Source organism: Macrotis lagotis, chromosome 8 (assembly GCF_037893015.1).
Source record: "Macrotis lagotis isolate mMagLag1 chromosome 8, bilby.v1.9.chrom.fasta, whole genome shotgun sequence".
Lineage (NCBI taxonomy): Eukaryota > Metazoa > Chordata > Mammalia > Peramelemorphia > Peramelidae > Macrotis > Macrotis lagotis.
Genome location: NC_133665.1, coordinates 176506971 through 176533502, shown reverse-complemented (window position 1 = coordinate 176533502; position 26532 = coordinate 176506971). Strand labels below are relative to the sequence as shown.

At 48.0% G+C, this 26532-nt stretch overlaps 4 protein-coding genes across 7 annotated transcripts in view; all 4 read left to right on the top strand.

The window, feature by feature from the left end:
- Positions 1 to 12638, top strand: part of ABHD6 (abhydrolase domain containing 6, acylglycerol lipase) — a 56669-nt gene extending 44031 nt beyond the window's left edge. The window contains exons 9-11 of the transcript XR_012471041.1: positions 10597 to 10805; positions 11813 to 12029; positions 12556 to 12638. The gene's annotated coding sequence lies outside the window, so the exon portion shown is untranslated. The remainder of the gene's footprint in view (positions 1 to 10596; positions 10806 to 11812; positions 12030 to 12555) is intronic.
- Positions 12038 to 14635, top strand: RPP14 (ribonuclease P/MRP subunit p14). The gene is made up of 5 exons (XM_074198878.1): positions 12038 to 12477; positions 12556 to 12640; positions 12882 to 12958; positions 13949 to 14027; positions 14548 to 14635. Exons 1-5 carry the CDS (start codon positions 12380 to 12382, stop codon positions 14605 to 14607), a joined length of 399 nt encoding a protein of 132 aa, XP_074054979.1. The 5' UTR covers positions 12038 to 12379; the 3' UTR covers positions 14608 to 14635.
- A 95-nt stretch (positions 14636 to 14730) lies between these two features.
- Positions 14731 to 19996, top strand: HTD2 (hydroxyacyl-thioester dehydratase type 2). Its single transcript, XM_074198877.1, has one exon. The coding sequence runs from the start codon at positions 14731 to 14733 to the stop codon at positions 15265 to 15267; it is 537 nt and encodes a 178-aa protein (XP_074054978.1). The 3' UTR covers positions 15268 to 19996.
- Positions 19997 to 21442: 1446 nt separating this feature from the next.
- Positions 21443 to 26532, top strand: part of PXK (PX domain containing serine/threonine kinase like) — a 93876-nt gene continuing 88786 nt past the window's right edge. For all 4 annotated transcript variants that reach the window (XM_074198872.1, XM_074198870.1, XM_074198871.1 and 1 more), the window contains exon 1: positions 21443 to 21624. In XM_074198872.1, the coding sequence (XP_074054973.1) occupies positions 21523 to 21624 (102 nt within the window). In that variant the 5' untranslated portion in view covers positions 21443 to 21522. The remainder of the gene's footprint in view (positions 21625 to 26532) is intronic.

The following is a 26532-nucleotide window of genomic DNA, read 5'->3' as shown; positions in this document are numbered from 1 at the left end:
AGTGGCTTGCCCAAGGCCACATGGCTAGGTAATTAAGTGTCTGAGGTCAGATTTGAACCCAGGTACTCCTGACTCCAAGGCAGGTGCTCTATTCACTGTGCCACCTAGCCGCCCCAAGGGGGTCTGATTTCTTATAGAGCAATAGTGTTCCATCACATTCATATACCATATTTTGATGGGCATCCCCTCAATTTCCAATTCTTTGCCATTACAAAAAGAGCTGCTATGAATATTATTGTATGTGTGGATTTTTTATCCATTTTTGTGATCTCTTTGGGATACAGACCTAGTAGAGGGATTGCTGGATCAAAGGATATGCATAATTTTAGTGCCTTTGGGCATAGTTCCAGATTGCTCTCCAGAAAGTTTGTATCAGTTCACAACTCCACCAACATGCATTTTCTCTTTAGAAATCTTTCAAGGTAACAGAATCTACAAACAATAATCACAAGACAAAATTTTTTTCTCTGAAAAACACAGAAAAACAATGAGTTAAAAAACGTTTGCTAGCCTTAATTTTTTCAGTTTGATATAATGAAATGTCACATAATTCAAGCTCAATATTTAGACATCCAATTAACTATTGGGAGTATAGTTTCCAAGGGGCCACTTACAGGTATCTTATTAATGCTGGACCCCATCACATCTCTCTGGGAAAAACCTAATTTGAACCGAAACTTCTCCAATCCATGGAACAAACTAAAACCAACCTAAATTTCCCCTATCCCTGGGGGTTAGTCCAAAATGAAACTGTTCCAGTTTCTAAACAAACTTGACCTACCCTCCCTCCAATCCCTGGGACAATCTAACCTATATTAACTGTTCTCTTCCTGCAGGAATTTCCACAACATTAGTCTTACATTGAGGACCAGCCATGAGGTTCTGTTCCTCCCACTCACCCACACAAACAGCTTTATATTTCAAATAAAGACATTTCTTGCCAGCTGTCCTAGGCAATTTATTTTGTTTGTTCAGGGTGTATAAGAATAGCTACATCTGTTTTCTTCCCTTGGTTAGTCAGCTCCTCCCAGTTTCCATGTATGTTAATGGCACAATCATCCTTCATTTCATTCACATCCAAAATCTGCAAATGAACTCATCTTTGATTTTCCTTCTCCTTTATTTTCCCTGATTCCAGATAGTAACTAAATCTACAGGTTTTTTCTTCCAAATATCTCTATGATCATCCTTATCCCCTCACATGATTCCTCAATGTGGCAGTAATCTGAATTCATTCACTTTTCCTCCCCTGTTCCTTTTTCTGAACTCTCACCATCATTCCTATTATCATTTCAGCCTAGATTACAACAGCAACCTCCAAAATGATGTCTCTGACCCTAGGCTCTCTTTCTGCCTTATACAATGCTGAATGAGTTCACATTAAATAAAGATCTGTTGGTTGGTTGATTGATTCCCAATTTTGCTTAGACTGGTCTTTTCCCATGGCCCGAATCCTAAGATCGAATAGTGACCTCATTTTTAGAAGACATGAACTTGCTAGAGTAATGAGATTCCTTGCCTGACGTGTGGGAAAGCTGATAGACCAGTTGATATTTTGATAGTTTTGTCCTAGGGGAAGGGAGAGGAAGAGAGATAAAGTTTGGACTCTCTTTTTAGTAACCTACATTCATTTTCCCTGTCTCCAAAATATTCTATGAGAACACACCTAATTCAGGTTTCTGAAGCCTAAGACATGAAGAGAAACATAAAAATGTGGTAAATAAAGGGAAGGCTGTGGAGAGTTATATATCTAAATGTTAGCAAAGCATTCCATTTAGTCTCCCCTGCTTCTATAGAAAAGGCAGAGAGATGCCAGTTAGATCATAATACTACTAAATGAATTTGGAACTAGTTAATTGTTTGGATTCAGAGTAGTTATAAATAGCTCAATAAAAACTTAGGAGGAATCTAATGGAGTGCCCGAAGGATTTGCTGTTGTCCCTGTGCTATTTACTGATTTTGTCAAAGTCTTGGATAAAAAAATGGATGCCATTTCTATCAGATTTGGATTAGACTCAAAGCTGGGAAAGGTGGTTAACCTACTGGATATAAATCAATATTCGGAAACATTTGGGTTGTTACAACTTAGTCAAATAAGATTTACTAGGGAGAAATGTCTATACTTGCATTCAAAAAATTAATTGCCCGACTACAAGATAGGGAATTGCTAGATAGTAATTCATCTAAAAAAGAACTAAGGGTTTTAAAGTTGTGGAAAATCCCTTTGTGTCAGTCGCAGTCTGCTCTGGCAGCCAAGAAAGTGAGGGTGACCTTCAGCAGTGCTGACAGAGCCAGGGAGAGTCTTTCTGTAGTGGGCCCTGATTGTATGACATCAGGAGTATTGGATTTGGTTCAGGGTTCCACAAAAGCTAATTGATCAGCTGAAAAACACCCAGAAGAAGGTTAGCAAGGTGGCAAATCACTTTACTTCTCTGGTTTGAGTTTCCGGTAAAATGAAAGATTGAATTCGATGACCTTTATGATTTTGTCCAACTTTAAATTGACGATCTCCATTTCAAGCCAAATAGGGACCGATTGAAGGAATCTGGGTTATTTAGTCTGGAGGAAAGTTGTGTGTGTGTGGGGGTGATCCACAATAAGTGTGTCAAGAATTCAAAGAAAGAGGAAATGGGCTTGTTTTGCTCTACCCCGAAAAGCTGAACCACAGGTGGAGGCTCTGAAGAGAAAGGCAGAACCCTGAGATGGGATGGGATGGGGTAAGAGGGGATGGGAGGGGATGGGATGGGGTGGGATGGGAGGGGAGGGGAGTCTCCTCTCAGAAAAACTGGCAGCCTTGGCACCTGCTGACAAGGAGAAAAAACTCCAGCTGGGTGGGACCATACCAAATCCCCAAATCTACCAAATAGCAGGGAGAAGAGACAGAGATCAAAGGAACTCCCATTTGATGGTCACCCACTAGTAGCAATGTTGGTGGCTCCAGTGGAACAAGCATGGTGAGAGCCGAGACTTCTCAGCAAGCCTAGATCTCCTCTGGGTCTCAATGGATGAAACAGTTGACAGTGCTGACAAGGATGCCTAAGAGAGGCCATTGCCAGCCTGGGCCAGGAATTTTTGCCAAAAATCAACTGCAGTTTGCAGGATTTATGGCTTAGGATGCCAAGTTTAGAGTCCAGGGAACCCAGAGAAGAGTGATGTCTGAATCATCCCTTAAGGTTTTTCAAGCTGAATCATGGCTTCCCCTCTCTCAACCATTTTCCTCATATGTAAAAAAGGGAATAATGATTATAGCTTGCTTTGTTGGATTATTTTGAGAGTCAGATCAAATGATATCACTTTTGTAAAGTGTTTTGCAGACTAAAAATATTATAGAAATGTTAGCTATTATTATTCTCTTTTTTTAGAAATCATTTTAACATTGGCCTGTGTCCTGTCCAGGACTTCTATTCTTCCTGATTCATTGAAGATTATCCACAGTAGTTTAGGATTCTCATTTCCAAGTTCTATTCAAGCCATGGGATGGAATTTTGGAGGGTTTCCAGGTGGTGATGGCAGTCATTAGTCTTTCTGCTTTTCTCCAGTCGGGAAGGTCCCTTCTGACACTCTACCTATAGTTCTCCATGGTTCCAGAGCATGGAGGTATCTCAAGGTTTTGTCAAAAGGAAAGGGCGCTCCATCTCAACAGGAAAGGGGAACTGCCAGGCCAGTCGAGTGCTTCGACTCTCCCTTTCATTTTGTTCTTGAGGACTTCTGACCTCAGAAAATTTTACCTGTACTCAGGAATTTAAGGGTCATCCTGTGTCTCATCTTCTAAGTAAGGGCAGCTAGGTGGCACAGTGGATAGAGCATTGTCTGTGGAGTCAGGAGGACAGGAGTTCAAATCCAACCTCAGACACTTGGCACTTAATAACTGTGTGATCTTGGGCAAGTCACTTAACCCTGATTGCCTCACATCCAGGGCCAACTCCAGTTGTCCTGTGTCATATCTGACCATTGGACTCGGGTGGTTCTGGAGGAGAAAGTGAGGCTGGTGATTTAGCACAGCACCCGCTCATTCAAATCCAATTCATGTGCTTGTCATAGCATTATCTCCCTTTGAATGGAGGGCAAAACACTATCCTCTAATGGTTTGGTCATTAGCACCAGATTAACTCACAGTGAATCCCCAGTCTAATGCCCCCCTTCTGCTTGTCCAAGACTGGCATTCATGCTGTTGGCATCTGTACCACCTTGGTGACCAACCACTTCCACAGTCCCTCTAATTGTATTGAGTTTAGAAAAGCCCAAACATCCTCACAGACAACTTAGAGGGCTTGGGAAACTTTCTGTCACCTATGTGTTAGCTCGCACTAGATCCTCACAAACCATGTGCTTCCTGAGTAATAAGGGAGACTCTCAAATCAACTAGAGACTCAGTTAACACAATGCTAACAAAAATCCTGTCAAAGAGTAGCATAAAATCAGTGAAAGCATGTTATTGGGAAAGAAAAGGGAAACTGAACCACAATCTAAACAAAAAGGAGAGGTGTCAAATGCACAGATGCTGGACCTTAGGGGGTCCACAACACTCATGTATCCTGCTTCCATGACACTCTCTATTCATCTCATCCTCTTGTCTCCTTTTCCTATTCCTTTCAATCTTTCCCAACAGCAGGGTCTTTTCAAATGAGGTCTGTCTTTTCATTATGTGGCCAAAGTTTTAAGTTTCAGCTTCAGTATTTGACCTTTTCTAAGGGACCCTTGGGTATGGTTTGGTGGCTCTCCCAATCTTTTATTTGAATTGACTGCACTGGCATGGAGGATAGAGAACTGACCTCCAAGTCAAGCCAAGTTGAATTCAAGGCCTCTGATGTCCACAGACCCTCTGTGTGACTGAGTAAATGACTCAAACCTCTCATATTCCCCAAAGGAAACCCCCAAAACAGAAGCTGCAGGGCAGGTAACAATCTGCACGGGTAGAGAGATTTTCCATATAAGGAAGTTCCCTCTACTGGTGAAATTATAGGCCTGGAACAACAAAAATAAAAACTGATATGACCTTAGAAATCTTCTCAGCTATCATTCCCCAAAGGAACACATTCTTCTACAGATTTACATGCTGATTGATGATAATCATAATGATCATAATGACAGATAGAAGTTAGTTTATATTGTGCTTTAAGATTTAGAGAATGTTTTACATACATTAATTCATCTGATCCTTACAATTACCTTACTGGTGATATTATTTCTCCTAATTTAGAGAAGAGGAAAACAAGTCATAGAGAAAGCAAAGTGATTTGCCCAGGGTGATGAAGTAGCATTGGAACTCAGGTCTTCCTGAGAACTGTGCCCTAGCATCTACTTCATGTCACAGGTAGAAAACCTCTCTTGTCAGCACTGGCCCCCATCTCTGCTCCCAAGGTTGACATGGGGGTCTCCTATAGGCCCTTCTTTCGCAGTCTAATGTTACACAAGCCACTTTGGCTCGGTCCACGCAACCATCAGGATCCCAGCCTAGACAACAACTTTGGCTCATTTATGCTCTAATTTGTTTTCTGAGCAGTTTTTCTGTTTCTCAAGAGACATTTGCACCAAAGAGAATCTTTACCTTGTGACACAATCACTTTGTATTTAGTCACAGAATCTCAAGGGAAGTGGGGTGCTAAGCAGTTTCCTAATAATCTCTTGAGGTCCAATTATCATTGGAAATGGAGTTCTGTGGATTTTCTCCCTCACCTATGCTTACTGCATTTCTGTGATATGTGGGGATTTGAGTAGGGATTACTTCCTGGACTAGTACAGATGCTAAAATCTTCCCATGAACTTCTCACTGGTGCTTTCATGACCTGCAGAGATAGCTGGTGGGACAGCCAGCGGTATGAAAATAATTCAAAACTATTGAAACTCCACAGTGAGAAATCTGGGGTGAGGAGAATTCAGTTTTTGGCTCTTCTTGTCCTAACAGTATGCAAATAATAGTAGCTCAGCCTAATTGCCATGGTCTGATCTGGAAATATCTTATTTCTTTTTGAACAGAAGTCTGAATCCAGAAAGGACTCGATTGAGCCAGCTCTGTTTTGCAAGGTTTCTTTGTGTAACAAATGTCAATTTAAGTAACTGAGAGGTAGTAATAGCAACAGCTAGCTGTACCCGGGATCTGACCACTTACTGACTGCCAGAATTTGTGTATGAGCCCCAAGGAAGGGCTGAGAGGGTTAGTTTATTATAGGATTAAGGGGATTCCTTTTCTACTTTGGACTCCGATGTTACATTAGCCCCTGAGAGCTCTTCTCTGATTTACAGGGCAGTGACTTCACCTTATCTCTCAAGCACCTCCTGAAGCAGGGTGTTCTGTGTACAGCAAGTCCCTGAAAGAGGCCCAAAGGGCTGGAAGAAATCTGCCCTTGATTATCCTCTGAGATTAAAGGAAGCATAATGGGACAATACCTGGCAGGAAGGAGGGATAGGGTTTGGAATCACAAGGGATGCCAGGGTCAATCTCCTAGTTTGAAATTCAAGGACGGATAGGACTTGGATGGTTCTAGTCCATTCATTTTCCTCTAATTTAGGGATCCTTAATCTGGAATTTATAAACTTAATCATTGTATTTCAACACAATTCATTTCCTTTGCAATCCAGTTTATTTTCTTTTATACAATTAAAAACATTTTTTTTCTGAGGGGGGGCAGGGTCCATAGTCTTCATATAGCCCCAAAGGGCCCATGACATAAAAGAGGTGACCAATTGTTGCTTCAACACAAAACTGGACTGAAATAATTTCTGAAAATCTAATAGTGTATACTTTCCTTAAATATCCCCAAAGGAGACTACTCAAGGAGTATCTCAAGGTCACTGCTGTTCTGAGGAAATTCATCTAGGTACTGTCCTACTGCTTCCTTAGGGACAGGAAGAGGGGTTCCACCTATGATCTTGTTAGTGTAGGGAATTCCTAAGGCAATGTGGAATGTCGCCTTCTCTGTATATTAGTCTCAGAGAGTTGTTAAATTGAGAGGCGGAGTGACTTACCCAGGGACACACAGCCTGGACATGTCAAAGATGGGACGTGAACCCAGATTCTCCCAGCACTCTTTCCCCCATCATTGACTCCTTATCAATAATTTTTGTTTTTACTCACGGATGGCCAGCAATGATAGTTTAAACAAGCAAAAACTAGAAAGCATCCCCCTCTTGTGGACAGAAGAGGCATGGCTGCAGGAATGACTTTCAGCTTTTGGTTTGTGATTGAACTCTTAGCTTTGGGAAGGTTAATTGGGCTAAGATCAAGTTTAAGGATAGAATAACGTTTCCCAGTCCTATTAGTTCCTCCTCAAAGAGTACTTAATCCACTCTATTTTGAGGAAGAAGTCTTTAGAAGACCCCCCCCCCCAAATCAAGTCACTTAGACTAGGGTGACTACTGAACCAGACCCCTTTCCTCATCTGATAAATAAGGGCTTTGGATATGAGGACCTCCAATATCCCTTTGATCCTCTCTCTCTGTAAAAACATTGCTGGGGTGGCCCATGTTTGTGATTCCTGCTACTAAAAAGGTGGATTGAGTTATGGATTCTGAGTCCGAGGCAGGAGTATGGAAGGGACGGAGAGGTTAACCAGGCAACCTAAACAACAGTAAACCCACCCACTTGGAAATAGAGCAGGCCCAAATTTCTGTGATGACCAGCAGTGGGATTGGGGCCATATGGAACTGCTTCACTTCTGATCTGGTCAAGGTAGGGATCCTCCTGCCCCTCCCCCTCAAAAAGTGATGCTGGTCAGGAAAGTTTCTTTTTAATGAAAAAGTCTTTGACTATACACATTTATAGGTAGGGTGAGGCTGGAAAGCTTGTTAATGGGGAAGTCTGGGTCCCAGAAAGGAGGAGGAGGAGGATGAAGTCATGAGGTCCAGGAAAGCCTAATTCCACTAGCTATGGCCCAGTGCTACAAGCACTCTTATTCTGTTTGTCCTTCCATTTAGATCTTCCTTCTTTAGCTTTGTTGCCACCAAGCACACAGAACTATAGAACTTCCATATCCTCAAACAGGTCTGTTGTTTTGGTGAATCCAGAGGTCCTTCCAGTGAAGGGGGAGATTGGATCCATCAAAGTTGTCTCATCTGTTGGACAATTTTTCTATTGCTTTCAAACACATGATCTAATTTGACCATTCCAGCCCCACTATGAAAATAGAACAAAGCTAAGTCAGTTCAGTCAAGTCCCAGCTAAAACCCCACCTTCTACAACAAGGCTTTCCTGATTCCTCCTTAATGGTGATGCCTTCTTTCTGGGATTATCACCAATTTGTCCTTTCCATAGTTTTGTTTGCTCATAGCTGTTTGCCTATTGACTGTGAACTCTTTGAGGGCAGCAGGGAAGGTTTTTTACTTTTTTTGTTTTTTTAGGAATCCCCACTGCTTAGATCGGTTTCTAGAACACAAATACTTACTGACTTGTTTACTGGGAGCAATCCACAGCTAGCTACTGGGAAAAACCCTCCCTGCCCTCTAAGAGGTTATATTCACTGGGCATCATATAGAGAGGGATAACACAGATACACAAATAAGAAAATACAAAGTCTGCACAAAGTAATACAGGGTCATTTCAAGAAAACGAGAGCAGCAATCTCGGAGGAAGTGGCAATAGTGAAAGAGATGGCAGCTAACCTGGGTTTTCAGGGAAGTGGGATGCTTAAGGCGGAGGTGAAGAGGGAGTGAATACCAGACATGGGCATTTTGTAGACTGCTTTCGTTTCTTTTTGTTTGTTTTTAATTTTTGCAAGGCAATGGGGTTAAGTGGGTTGCCCAAGGCCACACGGCTAGGTCATTATGAAGTGTCTGAGGCCGGACTTGAACTCAGGTCCTCCTGACTCCAGGGCCAATGCTCTGTCCACTGCGCCACCCAGCTGCTCGACTCCTTTAGTTTCAACTGCAATCTCTCTGTCGTGGAGATTGTTTCAGCCTTGGTAGTCCTCAGTTACCCTCAGTTGCCTCTCCCACTGATTGGAGAATACAATGAATTCCTTCCAAAGCCTCATTTTATTGAGGGCTCAAACTCTCTAGACAGCCCTTCATTTACCATCAGTCACTCTGCTTGGGTTTCTACCTTCTAATTATCATCATACCCCTCCTCTGGCTATCTCCTTCCTATTTTCAGCTGATGGAAAGCTCCTTTGGGGCTGGGATTATCTTTTATCACTGTGTTTGATATATGGTGGGACCTTAAGTAAGTTGTCCAGTAGAAATAAGCTGAGGTGAAGCTTAGTAGTGGAGCTAGAATTCAAAACTAAGTTAAACATGGGGGTGGCTGGGTGGTGCAGTGGATAGAGCATTGGTCTTGGAGTCAGGAGGACCTGAGTTCAAGTTCGGCCTCAGACACTTCATAATGACCTAGCCTTGTGGCCTTGGGCAAGCCGCTTAACCCCATTGCCTTGCAAAAACCTAAAACAAACAAACAAACAAAAAAACTAAGTTAAACATACTGTGTCCTATGTCCTAGTGGAGCCCGAAAATTTCGTGATAGGTCTGGGGTCAGAGTCCCAGTAACTATAAGGGTCCTGCCAAATTCAAAACACAGCCTTAGATTCATATAGGTTTAGAGCAGGAAGGGACCTTAAAGGTCAACGAATCCACATCCCCTCATTTTCCAAAGGAGTTCACCGAGACCCTCCCAAAGGTTCAATGACTTACCTAAATCCACACAGGTGGTAATAAGGCAGAATTTGAACCCATGTATAGTCAACACTGGACATTACTAGATTTAGAAGTTTCCATTTTGCAAACTCACTGTATACTGTGAAACCCCAAGGTCCTAGAGTTCAGTGTCCTTTCCCTGTAGAAAGGCAGAGAGCAGTCTTGGTTTTGCTCCAAAATGAATGAGGGTCATGTTAGGAATCAGAAGGTGGGGAAGTTTGTTGTGATTCTTAACTCAACGTTTTTGATCCAGGTAAAACATCCAATGAAACTTTGAAAGAAAAAAAAAAGATGTCACAATAAGGCAGACAGGAGGTGTTTGCCAAGGGGGAAGATATGGTCCTCACAACTTTGTCTTGGGAGCAATTGCAGGCATGGGATCTTCAAGATTAGCCACAACAGATTAGAAGTTCTTCCTTCTCCCACACCTGCCAAGCTACCAGCAACACAGTTTCTTACAAAAGCACAGGGCTTGGGTCTGTCCATCACCTAGACTCATGAGACCCTGCCAGAACTCGGTGGCTGCATTTACTTTGAAGCTGCCAATTTGGAAATAATTCTCAGGGGAACAATTTCACCTTATCTCCCATTCTAGTTTATAGAATCATTTCCTTACCACATCACGTGGGCATAGTTGGATCCACTTCTGTTAACTTATTCTTACAATAATCCTATGAGCTAACTAGGCAGTGTACTAATCTTAATGTTTTATTGGCCTGTTTTGCAGAGCAAGGAACCAGGGAACCAAGAGAGGCTAAGTGGCATGACAAGGTTATCCTGTCAGCATTCAGGAGCCGGGGCCCACCTCTTAACTTTTAGCTCTAGATTTGTTGGTCCAGATTGGGTTCCCACTCCCCAGATGCCTATTAAATAAGTCTCTTCCTCAAACCCAGAAAACCACCAGCAATCAATTGTCTGTCACAGCAGGGAGGATATGGAGTGGGAACAAATGAGGATTTTTATCTCCCTTAGGACTGATTGATAACACATCTGGAGAGAGGAGCAAAGTCTCTGAGCCCCGGTTACTCCTTCCAGCTCAATAGTAATTTTCCTTCCTACAAAGATTTGTACTCTACACGTGTTCCTGTCTCAGTTTTTAACACTTAGCTGACTTCACAAGCTATTTAAATGAAAGATCAGGGTTCCAGAAGATCCTGGGCAATTCAGTCGACCCAGTCAAGGTATAACTGATTGGGGAATACGCAGACTTTATTTTTATTTTTTAGGTTTTTGCAAGGCAACGGGGTTAAGTGGCTTGTGCAAGGTCACACAGCTAGGTCATTATTGAGTCTGAGGCTGGATTTGAACTCAGGTCCTCCTGACTCCAGGGCCGGTGCTCTATCCGCTGTGCCACCTAGCCCCCCTGTAGACTTTATTTTAATAACAGGGGTTCTTTTTCCTTGTTACCGCCCTGAGCCCACTTAATGGTCTACTATTCCACCAAAACCCTCTTCCTCTTAGATCATTAAACAAAATCGGGAACAGCCCGGTCACCTCCATCAACAGGGCAGCGGTAGGCACGAGACCAAAGGCCAAGGTTGTCCCCCTCCTCCCGGCCTTTCCAAGGACCCGGCTTCCATGGGGCAAGGGTCCTGGGAGTGGGGTCTATCTCCAAGCGGCCCTCCGGCCCAGCGCGGCCAGCCTGGAAGTCCCTGGGGTGGGCACCCGCTCCATGTGCCAGGATCCAGGGGAGACCCCATGCCACGGAGCCGGGGGGCGGGGGCATCACCTCAGGAGGGGGTGCTGGGGGCAGTGGGGGGCAGGGCTGGACAGCCCAGCCAGGGCGGAGGAGGGGTGGGCACAGGAGGCAGGAAGGGCCCCCGGCTGGAGGGGGGCTTACAACAAGGGGCGGCCCTGGGGCCGGGAGGCCCCAAGTTCAAATCCGGCCTCGGCCCCTTCATAATGACGTAGCCGCGTGGCCTTGGGCGAGTCACTTAACCCCGCTGCCTCGAGAAAAGCTAAAAAAAATGTCAACAATCCAGGTAGTTAAGAGGCCAGGCAGGCCTGGGCGGGTCGGTGACGTCAGGGGTGACGTCATGCGGAGGCCGCGGCGACCCCTAGCGGCCAGCTCCGCCGGCGCCGGGGGGAGGGACGGCCGGGAGGCTCGCTCTGCGCACGCGCGGCGGCCCCGCCTCGCAACGTCGGCCTCACGAGGTTTGGTTTGTTTTTTTTATTTTTTACGGATGAGGAAACTGAGGCTCGCGGCGCAGCCGTGGTTTTAACCGACGGAGAGGCGGAGGCAAGTCAGCCCGGAAGCTCCAGGGGCGAGGCGGCCGCCGGCGCGCGCCGACGTCACGTCCGGCCCGCGCCGCTTGTTGCCGGAAGGAGCGTGAGAGGGCGTGGCCGGAAGACAGACCCAGGAGTTGCGGGCGAGTTCCCGGTCGGGGGGAAGCGTCAAGAGAAAGGCGAGTCCTTGGGGCGAGGATGAGGGCCTCCCCCTTCCGGGGAGAAGAGCCGATGGCGGCGGGCCCCGCGGTGTTGGCCAGGGTTGGCCGCTAAGCGCGCGGCGCCCCGGGCCAAGAGGAACCGGAAGAGCATGGCGCGCCCTGGCGTGCGCAGGCGCATCCTCGCGCACGTGTGCCGGCGCGCGCCCTTCCCCGCGCGCAGACGCAGTGGCGCCGAGGCCGCCCCCGAGGAGGCGCCCCCGGCCCACGCGCGCCCCGGCTCCCCTCCGTAGGGTCCCGTCCGAGCCGGCCGCCGCCCCCCGGGCCGGCCGAGCCTAACGAGGCGCGCGTCTCGCAGCTCCGCCGCCGCCATGAAGCCCCCCAGGCCCGGCCGGCCGCCTGCCGCGGCCGCCTTTGAAAGGGTGGTCTACAGAAGCCCCGCCCAGCACCACCACCTGAAGGTCCAGCTGTGAGTCCAGCCCCGAAGCCTTTGGCCCCGAAACGCGGCCGGGCCGGGGCCCGCTTTAAACGCCTGCTTCTCTTCCAGCGAGTTCCAGGACCACGGACCCAGACTGACCGATGCCCAGTTCAAGCACCTGATCGTTTCGGCCTTGAGGGACTTGTTTGGCGAGGTACCGGAGCCTTGGGGTGGCGGGTCGCCACCAGGGTTGCTGCGGACCCCTTGGTAGTGCCCCGCAGGCCTCCTGATGAAAGCTAAATAGTCTCGTGCCAGCGAATAGGCCTCGGGCACAGGGCCTAGTGAATTGTTAACGCGGAAGCGTCTTCCCAGCGGTTGATAAAATGCGAAACGTGGGAAATATTGCCTGGTGAGGGTTGGTCATTGTCTGCTAAGAGCTTCATTTCCCTATGTAGGTCGGTGCTGCCTTACCCTTCGATGTGTTAACGTTTGAAGAAAAGACCTTAACGGCAATCCTGAGAATCTGTAGCAGGTAATAACCACCAAGCCTTTTAAAAACACGTAGACGATGTTATTTAGAGAGGAAGAGGGGGATGGCTAGGTGGTGCAGCGGAGCCAGGAGGACCCCAGTCCACAGCCAGCCTCAGACACTTCAGGATGACCCAGCGGTGTGGCCTTGGGCAAGTCACTTAACCCCCACTGCCTTGCAAAAACCTAAAAAAAAGAAAAGGAAGAAAAATGGAAGAGGGACTGGGGCGGGGGTGCACTCTGGGCCCTCTTAATACATTTTCAGAATGCCACACAAGGCAGGCAGTCAAGCACCTGCTCTATTGTGACAAGCCCTGCGAATTCAAGGAAAGGCGAAAAGACTCTGCCCTCAGCTTGTTATAGTATGACATGAAAAACAGCTTTATGTGAACTTCAGGGGCTAATCCCAGAGGAGAAGGGAGGACTGAGCTAGTTGTCTTGCAAAAGGTGGAACTTTATTGAGGCCGGATGGAGTAGCATGTATTTCAGGCAATGGGGACCACCAGAGAAGCTGATCCTTAGAAGTTGGGAGGGTCTCCGGTGAGGAGCAGACTGCGACACAAAGATCCTGAGGGGCCTGGAAAGGGAGGTGGATGGTCTTCATTGGCAGCTCCAGGTACCTCAGTGTCTACTGAGCATTGTATTGACATGAGAGGGGAAATGTTTTATTTCTCTCTACTGGGAGCAGGTATTCTAAGAAGAAAGCTAATGACATTAGAATTCGGCACGGTCCCTAATGCAAAGCACATTTTGTGAGCTTTGAAATGTCTAAATATATGTGAATGTTTCAGAAACGAGTTGAGCATGATTTTTTTCCATACTATATAGATGTAGGTGTGAATTTCTGTTCTTTTTCTTTTAAGATTTAGCATTTATTACCAAGACAGTTTTTGGCAGAAACAGTTGCCAGGACAGATAGACAGAGCTGAGGATGCTGAAACCATCACAGAAATACATCTTTGTTTTATTCTGATGTGATCTGACTTTTCTGCAGTGGCCTTGTGAAGTTGTGGAGCTCTTTGACCCTGTTGGGATCCTATCAGAATAAGAAATGTGCCTTCAGAGTGCTGCAGGTAAGAACTGTCTTTGAGGGGCAGCTAGGTGGTGCATTGGATAGAGTACTGGCCCTGGAGTCAGGACCCTTAATAATTGCCTAGCTGTGTGACCTTGGGCAAGTCACTCTTAAACCCCATTGCCTTAAGTTAATAAAATTTAAAATTAAAAAAAAAGAAGAACCGACTTTGAGGTGTTTCAGGCCTGCCTTCTGAAGGAAGCCTTACCAAGGCATCCACACCCATCAGTCACTTTGTGGGGGGGAGTTGGGGTCTGGGTCCTGGTTGTTCAAAGGCACACCTTTGAGGAAGGCAGGGAATTGGGAGAGGGAGAGAGGCGGTGAAAATTGTGCGGTGGTGGTTTTAAATGTAATTTGTTTAGGAATTTCATTGTTTCCCAGACTTGTAAGCATTTTAACTGAAATAAACAAGTCAAGTTTAACTTGGGGGGGGGATCTCTTTGGACAGCTGGCTTGATTGCTTTTATCTATTTCAGCTTAATTTTCTGCCAGTGTTAGATTGTGGTTCTTTCTTCTTCCAGGTTTCTCCATTTCTTCTTGCATTATCTGGTAATAGTAGAGAATTTGTATTGGAAGAGTAGAAATTATATTGGAATTCACTGAAAAACAAATGGTCTAGAAACAATATATTTTTGCCAACTGTTTGTGCAACTTTTGTAGACAGAAGGATTGGACTCTGGTTTGTAACTTTAAAACTTGGAAAGATGTTCACGGTCATTTCCAGTCCCCGAATTTTACTGAGCACAGTAGGATGCAGAGTTCTTCCAGTCCTGCTGAGGCTGAACAGCAGGAGCATGGGCCGTTCTGACTTGAGCGGGCAGTTCCTTCGAAATTTGAGTGTCAAAGTTGGAGACCGTGCTGAGCTCTCCAAGGCTTTTACCCAGAAGGATGTTGTTACATTTTCAGAATTAACAGGGGATGTCAACCCCTTGCACTTGGATGAAGACTTTGCAAAGCAGGCAAAGTTTGAAAGGACCATTGTTCATGGAGTTTTGATCAACGGACTCATTTCTGCCCTTCTGGGGACCCAGATGCCTGGACCAGGTTGTGTCTTTATCTCTCAGGAGATCCACTTCCCAGCCCCTTTGTATGTTGGAGAACTGGTGTTAGCGACTGCTGAAGTGAAAAGACTGAAGATGGGTGTTGCTGTCATTGAAGTAGCATGTTGTGTAAGAGAAAGAAGAAAGACTGTGATGGAAGGCATGGTTAAAGTTAGGGTCCCCGATGTCCCTAGTTCTTGAACTCTTTGTTACAGCTACAGAATCCTAAATGTTTGGATGTGAAAATTAGAAGTGCAGCTGGCAAAAATAATGGATAATACTTAAGTTGCTATTCCACATAGTTATATTTATTGCTTGAAGAAAGGAAGAAACCTTATTTCTGTTTCTACCTCATGTCTCCCTTTGGCCACATGCATTTCTTTCTCCCCTCCCCGCAGACAAGTGTTTCATCCCAATACTATTTGGTATAATTGTAGTTTCTGTCTAGTCAGCTTTTTTAAGCTTAAAAATCTTTTAAATGAGATCTAGCTTTGGAAACTACTTTTATTATCTAATCCTAAATATCACTGAATTACTCATCCGTTTGGGGTTTATTTTTTAGGTTTTAGTTTTTAGTTTTTGCAAGGCAATGGGGTTAAGTGGCTTGCCCAAGGCCACACGTCTAGGTGAGGCCGGATTTGAACCCAGGGACTCGGACTCCAGGGCCGGTGCTTTATCCACTGCGCCACCTAGCCGCCCCCGGGGTTTAATTTTTCAAGGCAGCTATAGAACTTGTTAAAAAATTCCATTTTTTAAATGAAATCATGGTTTCTTAGCACAACCCTGGAAGATATTTGATATTATCCACATTTTATGGTTAAGGAAACAGGTTCAGAGATGATGAATCACTTGCTGAGGATCATGTAGCTAGTGAGTATGTCAACCAAGATTTAAGCCCTGCTCTTCCTGATTCCCATGTCACAGAGCCATGTTCTTCCAGTTTGGCTTTTGAAACTTGAACCCGCAATCTACAAAGACTCAAGTTTGGATAATTCATTGCATTGCAGAGGTGGGTGGTGGGCTTACAAGTAGATTGCAACATAAATGATGACTGGTAATCAGGAAGGTTGGGAGGACCCTCATCAAAGGGAGGAACATGTAATTGGAGGAGGGGAGAGCAGGGAAGTGACCCAGAACAAGAAGAACAAGACCTGGAGAAAAGCTTTGTTTGGATGGATCCTCTCTGGAAGGTCCATAGGAAAAGCCAGACAAGAATCATCTAGAATAAGGTTTAGGGGGTGGGCTAGGATCTGGGCAGATGGGGGATCTGAGATGGAACCACCAAATTTGTCCATTTTATAGAATAAAGAATTTCAAAGACATTGAAACATTTCAAAGATATTGAAACAATTTATTCATATACAAAGGCAAACTTGATTTCATCATCAGCACATGAATTTTGATTTGTTTTTCCAATAGGGTTGGTTCTCCATAGGGACTAAACTATCCACATTCTTGCTCAGTTTCCTGATAACTGGAAAAAGAGTAAATTTTCCTGTTCTTAAAATTCATTTTAAGAATGATTGATAATGGGGCAGCTAGGTGGCGCAGTGGATAGAGCACTGGCCTTGGAGTCAGGAGTACCTGAGTTCAAATCTGACCTCAGACACTTAATAATTACCTAGCTGTGTGGCCTTGGGCAAGCCACTTAACCTCATTGCCTTACAAAAAAAAAACCCAAATGATTGATATTAATCCCATAACTGAGTTCAGAGTATGTTACTAATGACGACAAAGAAGTTGGATCTTCCTCCACCCATTCCAACTTAAAAAAATATGAAATTCCTAGGTTTTTTAAATTATAAATACCACTCTCCCTGCATTGGGACTCGAGTTTTCCAGTGAGTCTTGCTTAAATTCAGGGCTCTAATTAAAGAGACCAGATTTTTGGTAAGATGGAAACAATCTAATGGTCATGCATAGAAAGGTATCTACTACCTCCCAAAAAAGTCTGTAAGAGGAGTGAAGGCTGGATGATTTTTTAAAAAATTTTAGTAGCCATCAACAAAATAAAAAAACCAGCAACAATTAACAGACACAAGCAAAAATAAAAAAGACACAAAACCAAAACCTTCATGGGAGTAGGTTGAAGGGATTTGTGCATGTTAACTTTTTAAAAAAATTTTATTTAAGGTAATGGGGTTAAGACTGACTTGCCCTAAATCACACAGCTAGGCAAGTATTGTCTGAGGCTGGATTTGAACTCAGGTCCTGACTCCAGAGCCGTGCTACCTAGTTGTCCTCACCTTGTGCATATAACTTAAAAGCAAAAAAGGCTGGAATACTTCTGTCTCAAGTGCTCCAGGTATTTTTTCCAGCTTTTTATTTTTTGCATAGTTGTCAAATGTTTAAATGCTGCATCATTTCATGCAGGTGTTACCATATTTTTCTTTGAGTTGCCTTATATTACATAAGTAGTCTATGATTTTTGTATATCATGATTTGATTAATCGTTCAAATCAGTAATTGGCACTTAAGTTCACATTATTTATCCCTAACCTGTGGTAGAGCTTTCTGAGCTCATATTGGTCTGATCCTCCACAGTCAGACACACTACAACTGTAACTTGTCTCCAACCTAAGTGATATGATTTTGGTTTTTGATAATGAAAGGCAACGATCAACCAACTCTTGTGCTACCAAAAACAGTCGCTGCCCTCGAGGAGCTTACATTTTAATGGGAGAGCTGGCAGGTATATGTAGAAGCACATGCATGCTATCTACAAAATGATAGGTGTTTATGGGGAGGTTGGATACAAGCCCCCCAGGAAACCAGGGAGGGCTTCATGTCACCTGGAACTGCATTTCAGAGTTAACAAGTATTCCTTAGATGTGGAGGTTATGAGGGTGTGTTCCAGGTAGGCAAGGGAGACAGGTCACCAGATCAGGTGTTGAGAGTCCCCTGGTTTCTGCCTTAACTACCACCATGACCTTGGGCCTGCATGTCTAAGAGGGGTTGGAGCAGGTGTAGTTCATAACCATTGCAGGAGAGGCAGGAAGCCAAGTCCTTGGGATCAGGAAGGATGGTGCCTTGGATGGACCAATGAGATTCACTAGTCACAAGAGGGCAGCAGCAGACAGACCAACTAGGGCATGTCTCTGTCTCCTTCCTTGGCCATCTTGGGATTTGATTAAGTGGAAATAAGGATCAAACCATTTCCAGTACAAAGGAGATTAAAATTTGGTTTTGTTGAGATTGCCTCTGAATTTTCTTTTAAAATTTGAATCAATCCCTTAGAACTTAAAACCGAGGAGAAGGAGGGTTGCCGCAAGTGTTCAGAAATTTGAGATCATATCAGTTGTTCTTGCTGTGGCCTAATGTGGAGCTTTACTCCTATTCAGACCAGAACTACTCTCTATTAATCCCATAACTGAGTTCAGAGTATTAACCCTGCTATAAATAAAACACAGAAGGAAATGTAAATTAGTGTCATTTGTTAATTAATGTGGGCCATGACTAATCATCCCCTAAATTTGCTTTCAGTTATTGCTGATTTACTGTGCAGAGTCACTTGCAGAATTATTCTGAATACGAAAAATTATGTGGCTTCTGGGGTAGGAGCCTTGGTTATTGCTGTGGCTAGGCTTGAATTCCTATTATTTGCAAACCTGGCTTCTTGGTAAGAACATAGCCCATCCTGTAGCTTCCCAGATGCCTCCACTAATTTAGCTCTCTTGAGATAAAGTTATAGAAACAAAACTCTGGAGCAGAGTCCAGGCCATAGTCCTGTTCAGGTAGTGGGGAATTTTCCTTGGAATCATTTGTTCAATTCATCCATACCTTTGCTAGAGAATCCAAGTGCATCCAAAGACTGATTGGTTGGAGCTTTTATTGTGGTAAACTCTCCCATGGACTCTGGGTGGCGGAGGAGGAAGGAAAGGTGAAGTGTTTAGCACAGTTCACCTGCAAATTGGAAAACAGATTGAGAGATGATTGTAACTATTTGTCACGGTTGTGGGTTAGTGAAAAGGAATGACAGCTCTCACACCAGCTCTCATATTAGGTGCAATCACAGACTGCCCTTTTTTGACTGCCCTGGAAAGGAATACTCATCTTGGGCAATTTCAGCTTAATGTTCTGGAAAATTGGTTAACAGATTTTTATATTCTGTTAGAAACTTTTACATGTTGAACTGTCATTTTGTATGAGTAGCAAATTTGAATTTTTTGGATCAGGGGAAAAGTCTCATTGAAGCCGCCATTACTTTTTTTAAAATTTTTTTTTTTAGGTTTTTTGCAAGGCAAATGGTGTTAAGTGGTTTGCCCAAGGCCACACAGGTAATTATTAAGTGTCTGAGACCGGATTTGAACCCAGGTACTCCTGACTCCAGGGCTGGTGCTTTATCCACTATGCCACCTACCTGCCCCATGCCATTACTTTTCTTGCCCGCCTTATTTCTTGCTCATAGGAGGATGGGGAGTGCGAATCCAGCCTCAGACACTTGCTCTTGGGCAGGTCGCTGAACCCTGATTGCCTCGTGTCCAGGTCCTGATCCCTGCCTGAGCTGTGGACCCAGACGGCTCTGGAGGAGAAAGTGAGGCTGGGGACTTAGCACAGCCTGCCCTCACCCACATCCAACTCATGTGCTTGTCACGGCAACACTGATGTGGTCTTCTTCAAGAGTAAAGGACAATATTTAATTTAAGAGAATGAGCAAAAGGAATTAAGGTGCGCCCTGCTGACGTTTAGGTAATGGTAGATTTTTCATTTTCTTTCTTCTTTTCTGGTTTTAGATTATGATCCAGAGACCAATTTAATCCTAAAGAAAAGTGCACTTAAATGATCTCCCAAGTATTTGTATTAAAACACCCTTTGAAGAGTTGACTAGAACTATGTGTTGCTCTGCTGCTCCTTGTCAGTGATGCACTGGCTCTCCAAGAGGGAAATCAGATCCTCTAAATGTTTCCCCCTGGTCGTTGCCGTTGAGGGTCATTTCCACGCTTCTCATTTCTTGCTTGGGCGGGTAGTGCCCGGCCCGGGTTCTCTCAGCTGACTCAGAGAGTGAAGGACAAGGCCAAGGCCAAGGCCTGGGGCAAGGCTGCGGAGGACGTGGCCTCTGGCACCTTTCCGGGCTGTTGGGGCGCTGTGATGAGGTGCCCCCTCCTCGGCTGCCGTGCCCAACACGCGGATTGGTGGGGGGTGCTACGTCATCGGCCTCAGTTTCTCCTCCGGGGACCGCACAGGAATCAAGGGAGGCCGTGAGGGCTGGGGCGCACTCGTGGGGGGCGCATCAGCGGGCTTGGCCTGCGGGGCCCGGCTGCGGGGCCCGGCTCGGCTCGGACCGCTGGGCCCGGGTCGTCGCCAGGGATCCCGGACTTGTGGGCGGGGAATTTTCAGTCTAAAACCCGGGGAAATCAAGTGCAGATTTAGCGGCAGCAGGTGCTCAATGGGCTCTTGTGGCCCGATGGAGAAGAGTGGCCGAAGGAGGAAACCCGCCCTTGGCCCAGTTACAGACCCCCAAAGTGATAAAGTACGAGCATGTCCACAGACAGGAGCGGAGCGGGAGGGCGCAGCCTGGCAGCTTCTCTGCGCCTCAGGTTCCGTGTCTGTAAAACCAGGGGAGCCCTGCCCCGGGGGTCGGGGTGTCCTTCGTGGGGGCCGCGGAGCCGGGGGGCTCCAGGCCTGCCCGAGCCCGGGGTCAGTGCGGCCCCATCCTGGGCCCCCGCAGGCTCCCCGCCCCCCTCCGCTTCCCCTGCGGGGCCGCGTGCACGTGCGCGGCCGCTACGGGGCGCCCCGGCCCCTGCGGACCAGGAGGGGGAGGGGCGGGGAGGGGGAGGGGCTGGGTTCAGGCAGGGGGCGGGGCGCGGGGCGGGGCCTCTTTCCTCCCTCCCCCCCGGCAGGGGCGGGGCCTCGCTCTCCTCCCTCCTCCCCGGCAGGGGCGGGGCCTCGCTCTCCTCTCTCCTCCCTCCCCCCCCGGCAGGGGCGGGGCCTCGCTTCCTCCCTCCTCCCCGGCAGGGGCGGGGCCTCGCTTCCTCCCTCCTCCCGGCAGGGGCGGGGCCTCGCTTCCTCTCTCCTCCCGGCAGGGGCGGGGCCTCGCTTCCTCCCTCCCTCCTCCCGGCAGGGGCGGGGCCTCGCTTCCTCCCTCCTCCCGGCAGGGGCGGGGCCTCGTTCTCCCCCCTCTCTCCTCCTTCCCCCCCGGCAGGGGCGGGGCCTCGCTCTCCCCCCCTCCTCCCGGCAGGGGCGGGGCCTCGTTCTCCTCTCTCCTCCTTCCCCCCCGGCAGGGGCGGGGCCTCGCTCTCCTCCCTCCTCCAGGCAGGGGCGGGGCCTCGCTCTCCCCCCTCCCCCCGGCAGGGGCGGGGCCTCGCTTCCTCCCTCCCCCCGGCAGGGGCGGCGCTAGGGCCCGGCGGGGCGCGGGGCCGGGCCGGGCCGCGCGGGGCCGGGCCGGGCTCGGGGCGGGCCGGGGCGGGCGGAGGCCGTGGCAGCCGCCGGCCCGCGGAGCGGGAGCGGAGCAGGGAGATGGCGTTCATGGAGAAGCCGCCGGCCGGCAAGGTGCTGCTGGACGACACGGCGCCGCTGAGCGCGGGCATCGAGGCCAGCCAGAGCCTGCACTCGCACACGGTGAGCGGCCTCCGCGGCCCGGGAGGAGCGGGGCCTCGGGCCGCCGGGCGGACAGCCGGGGGCCGGGGGCCTGGAGGTCGGGGGGCCGGGGGGCCGGGGGCCGGGAGGAGCGGGGCCTCGGGGGGCCGGGGGGCCGGGGGGCTGGAGGCTGGGGGGCCGGGGGGCCGGGGGGCTGGAGGCTGGGGGGCCGGGGGGCTGGAGGCCGGGGGGCCGGGGGCCGGGGGACTGGAGGCTGGGGGGCCGGGGGCCGGGGGGCCGGGGGGCTGGAGGCCGGGGGGCCGGGGGCTGGGGCCCGGGAGGAGCGGGGCCTCGGGCCGCCGGGCGGACAGCCGGGGGCCGGGGGCCTGGAGGCTGGGGGCCGGGGGCCGGGGGGCCGGGAGGCTGGGGGCCGGGGGCCTGGAGGCCGGGGGGCCGGGGGCCGGGGGCCGGGGGGCCGGGGGCCTGGAGGCCGGGGGGCCGGGGGCCGGGGGCCGGGGGGGCCGGGGGCCGGGGGGCCGGGGGGCCGGGCGATCGCGGCGGCGCGGGGGGCCGGGCCTCGGGCAGCCGCAGCTGGCACTGCCCCCGCCCGCTCCACCGGGCCCCAGCCGCCTCCCCGGGGCCTGCCCGGCCCCCCCTAAGGCGGACTCGGCCCTCGTGCTTTTGGGGCGCCCGGGCCGACTCCTCCCCGGGGGGCAGCGCGGCCCCCGTGCCCTGGCCTGGCCCCTCGTTGCTCCCCGCGCGGGGACGTTCCGCAGAGCGCAGCCCGATGGGCTCCGGGCCTCCCGGGACCGTGGAGGACGCGGTGGCCCCCGCTCTCCCGCGTCTTCCTGGGGCCCCGGGAACACTGACCCCTCTCCAGGGAGCCTGGGCCAGGGCCGCACTGGGGCCGGAACCCCGCCTCTGCCAGGGACCAGGGGACATCAGACCCCATCTGCCCCTCAGGGGCCATTTCACCCAGACCAGAGAGTTTCATCCCCGGCACCCGAGAGAGCAGGTATCCCATACCTGCTGTTGGTTAAGGGCCAAGGGGACCAAGAGCAGGGTGCGGGTCTTTAGTCGGGTCCTGGGATTTCATGAGTTCAAGGACCCCACGGCCTCCCTTTAAGGTCAATCGACTGCTCCGAGAAAGCACCAGGGGCCCAGCGAGGGCACTCGCCTCAGCCACAGGCTCATCGTTGCAGCCCCAGAGCTGGAAGCTGGGTTTCTGGCAGTTTCTTGAACTAAATAACGCATTATATCTTTACGGCAATCTTTATTGTAAAGATTTATTTTGTACAAAATCCTTACAGACTAAATGAAATATAATAGGAGGAGAGAATTGTAAGCACATAATAAATGCTTATTGAATGAATGAATGAATGATCTGCAAAGATCTCCTGAAGGTGACCCTTGAACTGAGTCTTTAAAGGGAAGATGAGAAAGTGTTGCTACGCTCTAAAGGCACAGAGATGGGAGACTGAATGTTGAGTGTGAGGCTCGAAAGGCCAGGTTGGTTCCACCTAGGCACCCCAAAAGAGACCTAGAAAGGTCATCTGGGACTGTGTCCTGAAGGGATTGTAAAGGGAGCAGTTTATATCTGTTCCTAGAGGTAATGGGAAACCATCAGAATTTATTCAAGTTAAAAAGACCCAACAGCATTTATTAATCTGCTGTTCTCTTCTCTGGGTAGACTCAATCAGATCTGTGTTTTAGGAAAATCATTTTCTCAATTTGATAGAGTTCTCCATTGGAGAGAGAAAAGTCTTAATTTTAGAGAGGAGAATATGACAATAGTCTAAGTGAGGGGTGATGAGGCCCTAAATTTGGGGTATCTAAAGAGCAAGGGTCAGATGCAAAAGACGGCATGAAAATGGAATTGAGGTGATCAGCAAAGGCTTCACAGAGAAGGTGGCCTTGAGCTGGTTTCCAAGGAAGTAATGGATTCTGGGAGGTGGAGGTGTGGAAGGGGTACATTCCAGGCCCAGGTGATAGCTAGTACAAATGTAGGAAGATGGCAGTTGGGGGGACGGGGGCAGCTGGAGAGGAAAGGGTAGAAGAGCATGGTTGATGGGACCTACAAGTCTGTCTGGCTCTATGGGCTCAGTGAGGGCTTGGAATTAATGTCAACATGGAGAATCTGGGGGACTGGAAGGATGCTGGAACTTTCCATGCAAATAGAGGAGTTGGAAACAGCGGGTGGGTTTGAGAGGAAAGTGAATCAGTTGCCTCTTGGATAGGTTGTATTTGTGATGGCTCCGAGATCAGTACCTTTCCTGTTCTACCTTGGTAGGTTGTATTTTTTTAGTTTTGCTTTCTGTAATGATCATGGCTAAGAGAGAAACCTTTGAAGTCAAATAGTTTAACACCCTGATTTTACATCTGAGCAAACTGAGGCCAGGAGAAGGGACATGTATAGCCTTGCTCAAGGTTATACAAGTAATAGGAAATGGCAAACTGGATATAGGCTCAGGGCCCATGATTTTGGGTTCATCCCTTTTTTGCACTACCCCTGGTCAGGGATGTTTCCCTGAAACATTGCCGACCCCATGATGTCTTTTTTTCTTTCTGTAAAAATGGTGATGAGCAAAATGACAGACTTTGAAGTGGTGTAGTGAACTGAAGGAGAGAACATTTTCTTTGATGATTCCAATGCTAAAATACTGGAATAACTTGTAGGAATTAATCAAATTATGTCACTTCTCATTAAAAATGCAATTAGCATTATTTGGGGCTAGGCGATGACTCCTCTGACAATATAGGGCTGAACACAAGGGTCTGACTCATTGAAGACCCAGCTGACCAGAAGTCTTTTATGGTGCCCTCCTTTAAAATAGTTGCAAAATTAAAGGCTAGAAGACATTGCATCAGCTTCTAGCTTCCCTGGGCAAAGCTAATGCTGAGGCCAACACTCTTGATTCATAGCATTGGGATGAGTAAGTTCCCTTCATCAGATCTGATGAAAAAATACTGTGGAAAGAAAGCACTGAGTATTAAGAAATGGCAAGTGGATGAGAAGGGTGGCATGACTATTGTTACAGGAAGGAAGAAGCTAGTTTTGCTTCAGCAAGTTTTAGGTGGTGTTTAGAACACCAGGACCCAGCAGTGAATGAAGGGGTGCTTGTCTTCAGGCTGGGAATTTTAAGTCTCTGGATCTGTTTTGTGCCTGTGGACTGTGAGCATGGCTGGGAGCTGGCAAGTCAGTTCTCCCAGAATGGCTAAAAAAAAAAAATCTCAGGCATCTGGATTTATAGCGTTCAGGTAAAGAATGACCTTTAGGTGGTAAATCAGAACTGGAAAACAGGCTCCCAAAAGAGGATGGAAGAAAAGAAATGGTAATCAGTTGGTATTTATTATGGGCCTACTGTATACCAAATTTTGGGTATACAGGACACAAAGCAGTCCTTGCCCTCAGAGAAGAGACAAGTATGTCTCTAAGGTCCTCCAAATTAAATAATGGATAATTTGGGGAGGGTGGGAGGCACAGTGGGTGTGGTGGAGGTCCCTAGCAGCTCAAATATATAAATGAATAATGGGAAGATTGCAGCCTGGAAAGAGTGCTGAGATAGCTGGAGCAGAAAGAAGCCTGTGGCTGGCTTTAGTTTGAATGATTTAACCTTCATTTTTATGGAGGGCAGAGAGTGTTTTGCTTCTGTCTCCGGTGCAGAGATGGAAAGCTCTTGTACAAACAGAGAAGGAAAAATATTGATGGTTGTAACTTGAGCAGAAGAGATGGTCTGGTGATGCCATCCATGGCAGGGAAGTGACATTTTAGGTGCCAGGGGAAAGAGGAAAGATTTGTAAGTTTTTCAAGGGGGAATTGTGGTAGAGTTTGAGAGGAATAAGATCAAACAGTGATGGTAGGAGATTCTCCTTAGCCACAGAAGAGGAATGTTTAAAAACACCCCTTGGGAGAAATAGAAACCAAAGCGAATGGGCAGTTTGAAAGAGAGAAGGCAGAGAATCACAGATTTGGAGCTGGCTGGGCCTTCCAGGTCATCTGGTTCAATTACAGCTAAAGCAGGTAAGGCTTGGTGAAGAGGTCCCACAGTAAGTCAGGTGAAGAGGTCCCAGGTAATGAGTGAGCAGCCAAGCCAGAGTAGTCCATGCTCTCATCAGGCTTTGTCACATCCAGCATGATCACTTTTTTGCTTTTTATTCTCTTTATCTCTCTTTCTTGCTGTTCCTCACATATGAAGCACAGGATCTTAGGTGTTGATGCCTTTGTCCAGACTGGTCTCCCACCTGGAATACCCTCCCTCCTCCCCTGCACTTCTAGGAATCCCTGCTTGCCTCCAGGCTCATCTCCCATCACAGCCTAAAGAAAGGAGATTCTTCCTTTCTCCCTCCTCCTGGGAGGTTCCCAACTCCCACCATTCAGGTCATTCCAGATCTGCTTTGATTTGGTTTTGTGTTCACCTTTGGAAAAGTAAGCTTTGTCCTTCTTGAGAACAGCATCCTCACTCTCCAGGGTTTATCAGACCCCAGGCATTTGGAAAGCTCAGGAGCTCTCTCAGCCAAGGACCACCTAGATATAGTGAAAGAGAGAGAGAGAGAGAGAGAGAGAGAGAGAGAGAGAGAGAGAGATTGAACTGACCCCTAATGGCCACTTCATTATGTTTAGTGTTCTTCAGGAAATCCCTGCCTGAGATGAAGGTCTCCTTGTACTTGTTTCTGTGAGTTGTCAGCGATCTCAGAGGGTGTCAAAGTGAAAGCCCACCCGAGGGGCATGCTGCTATCAAGCCAAGCCTGGACACCTCATTGTGGCCACCTCTGCTTGGGATTCTTCTTGCTAACTTCTTGGGAAAACCCAAATCAATGCTTGGGGACAGACCTTCCTAGGCATCTGGGGGTCTTTCTTTTTCCCAGAACCTTGCATATGTTTCTGCTTGCCCTGCCCGACCAGAGAACCCACTGTTCTGTTTTCTGAGGTTTTTCATGTAGGCGCCACTC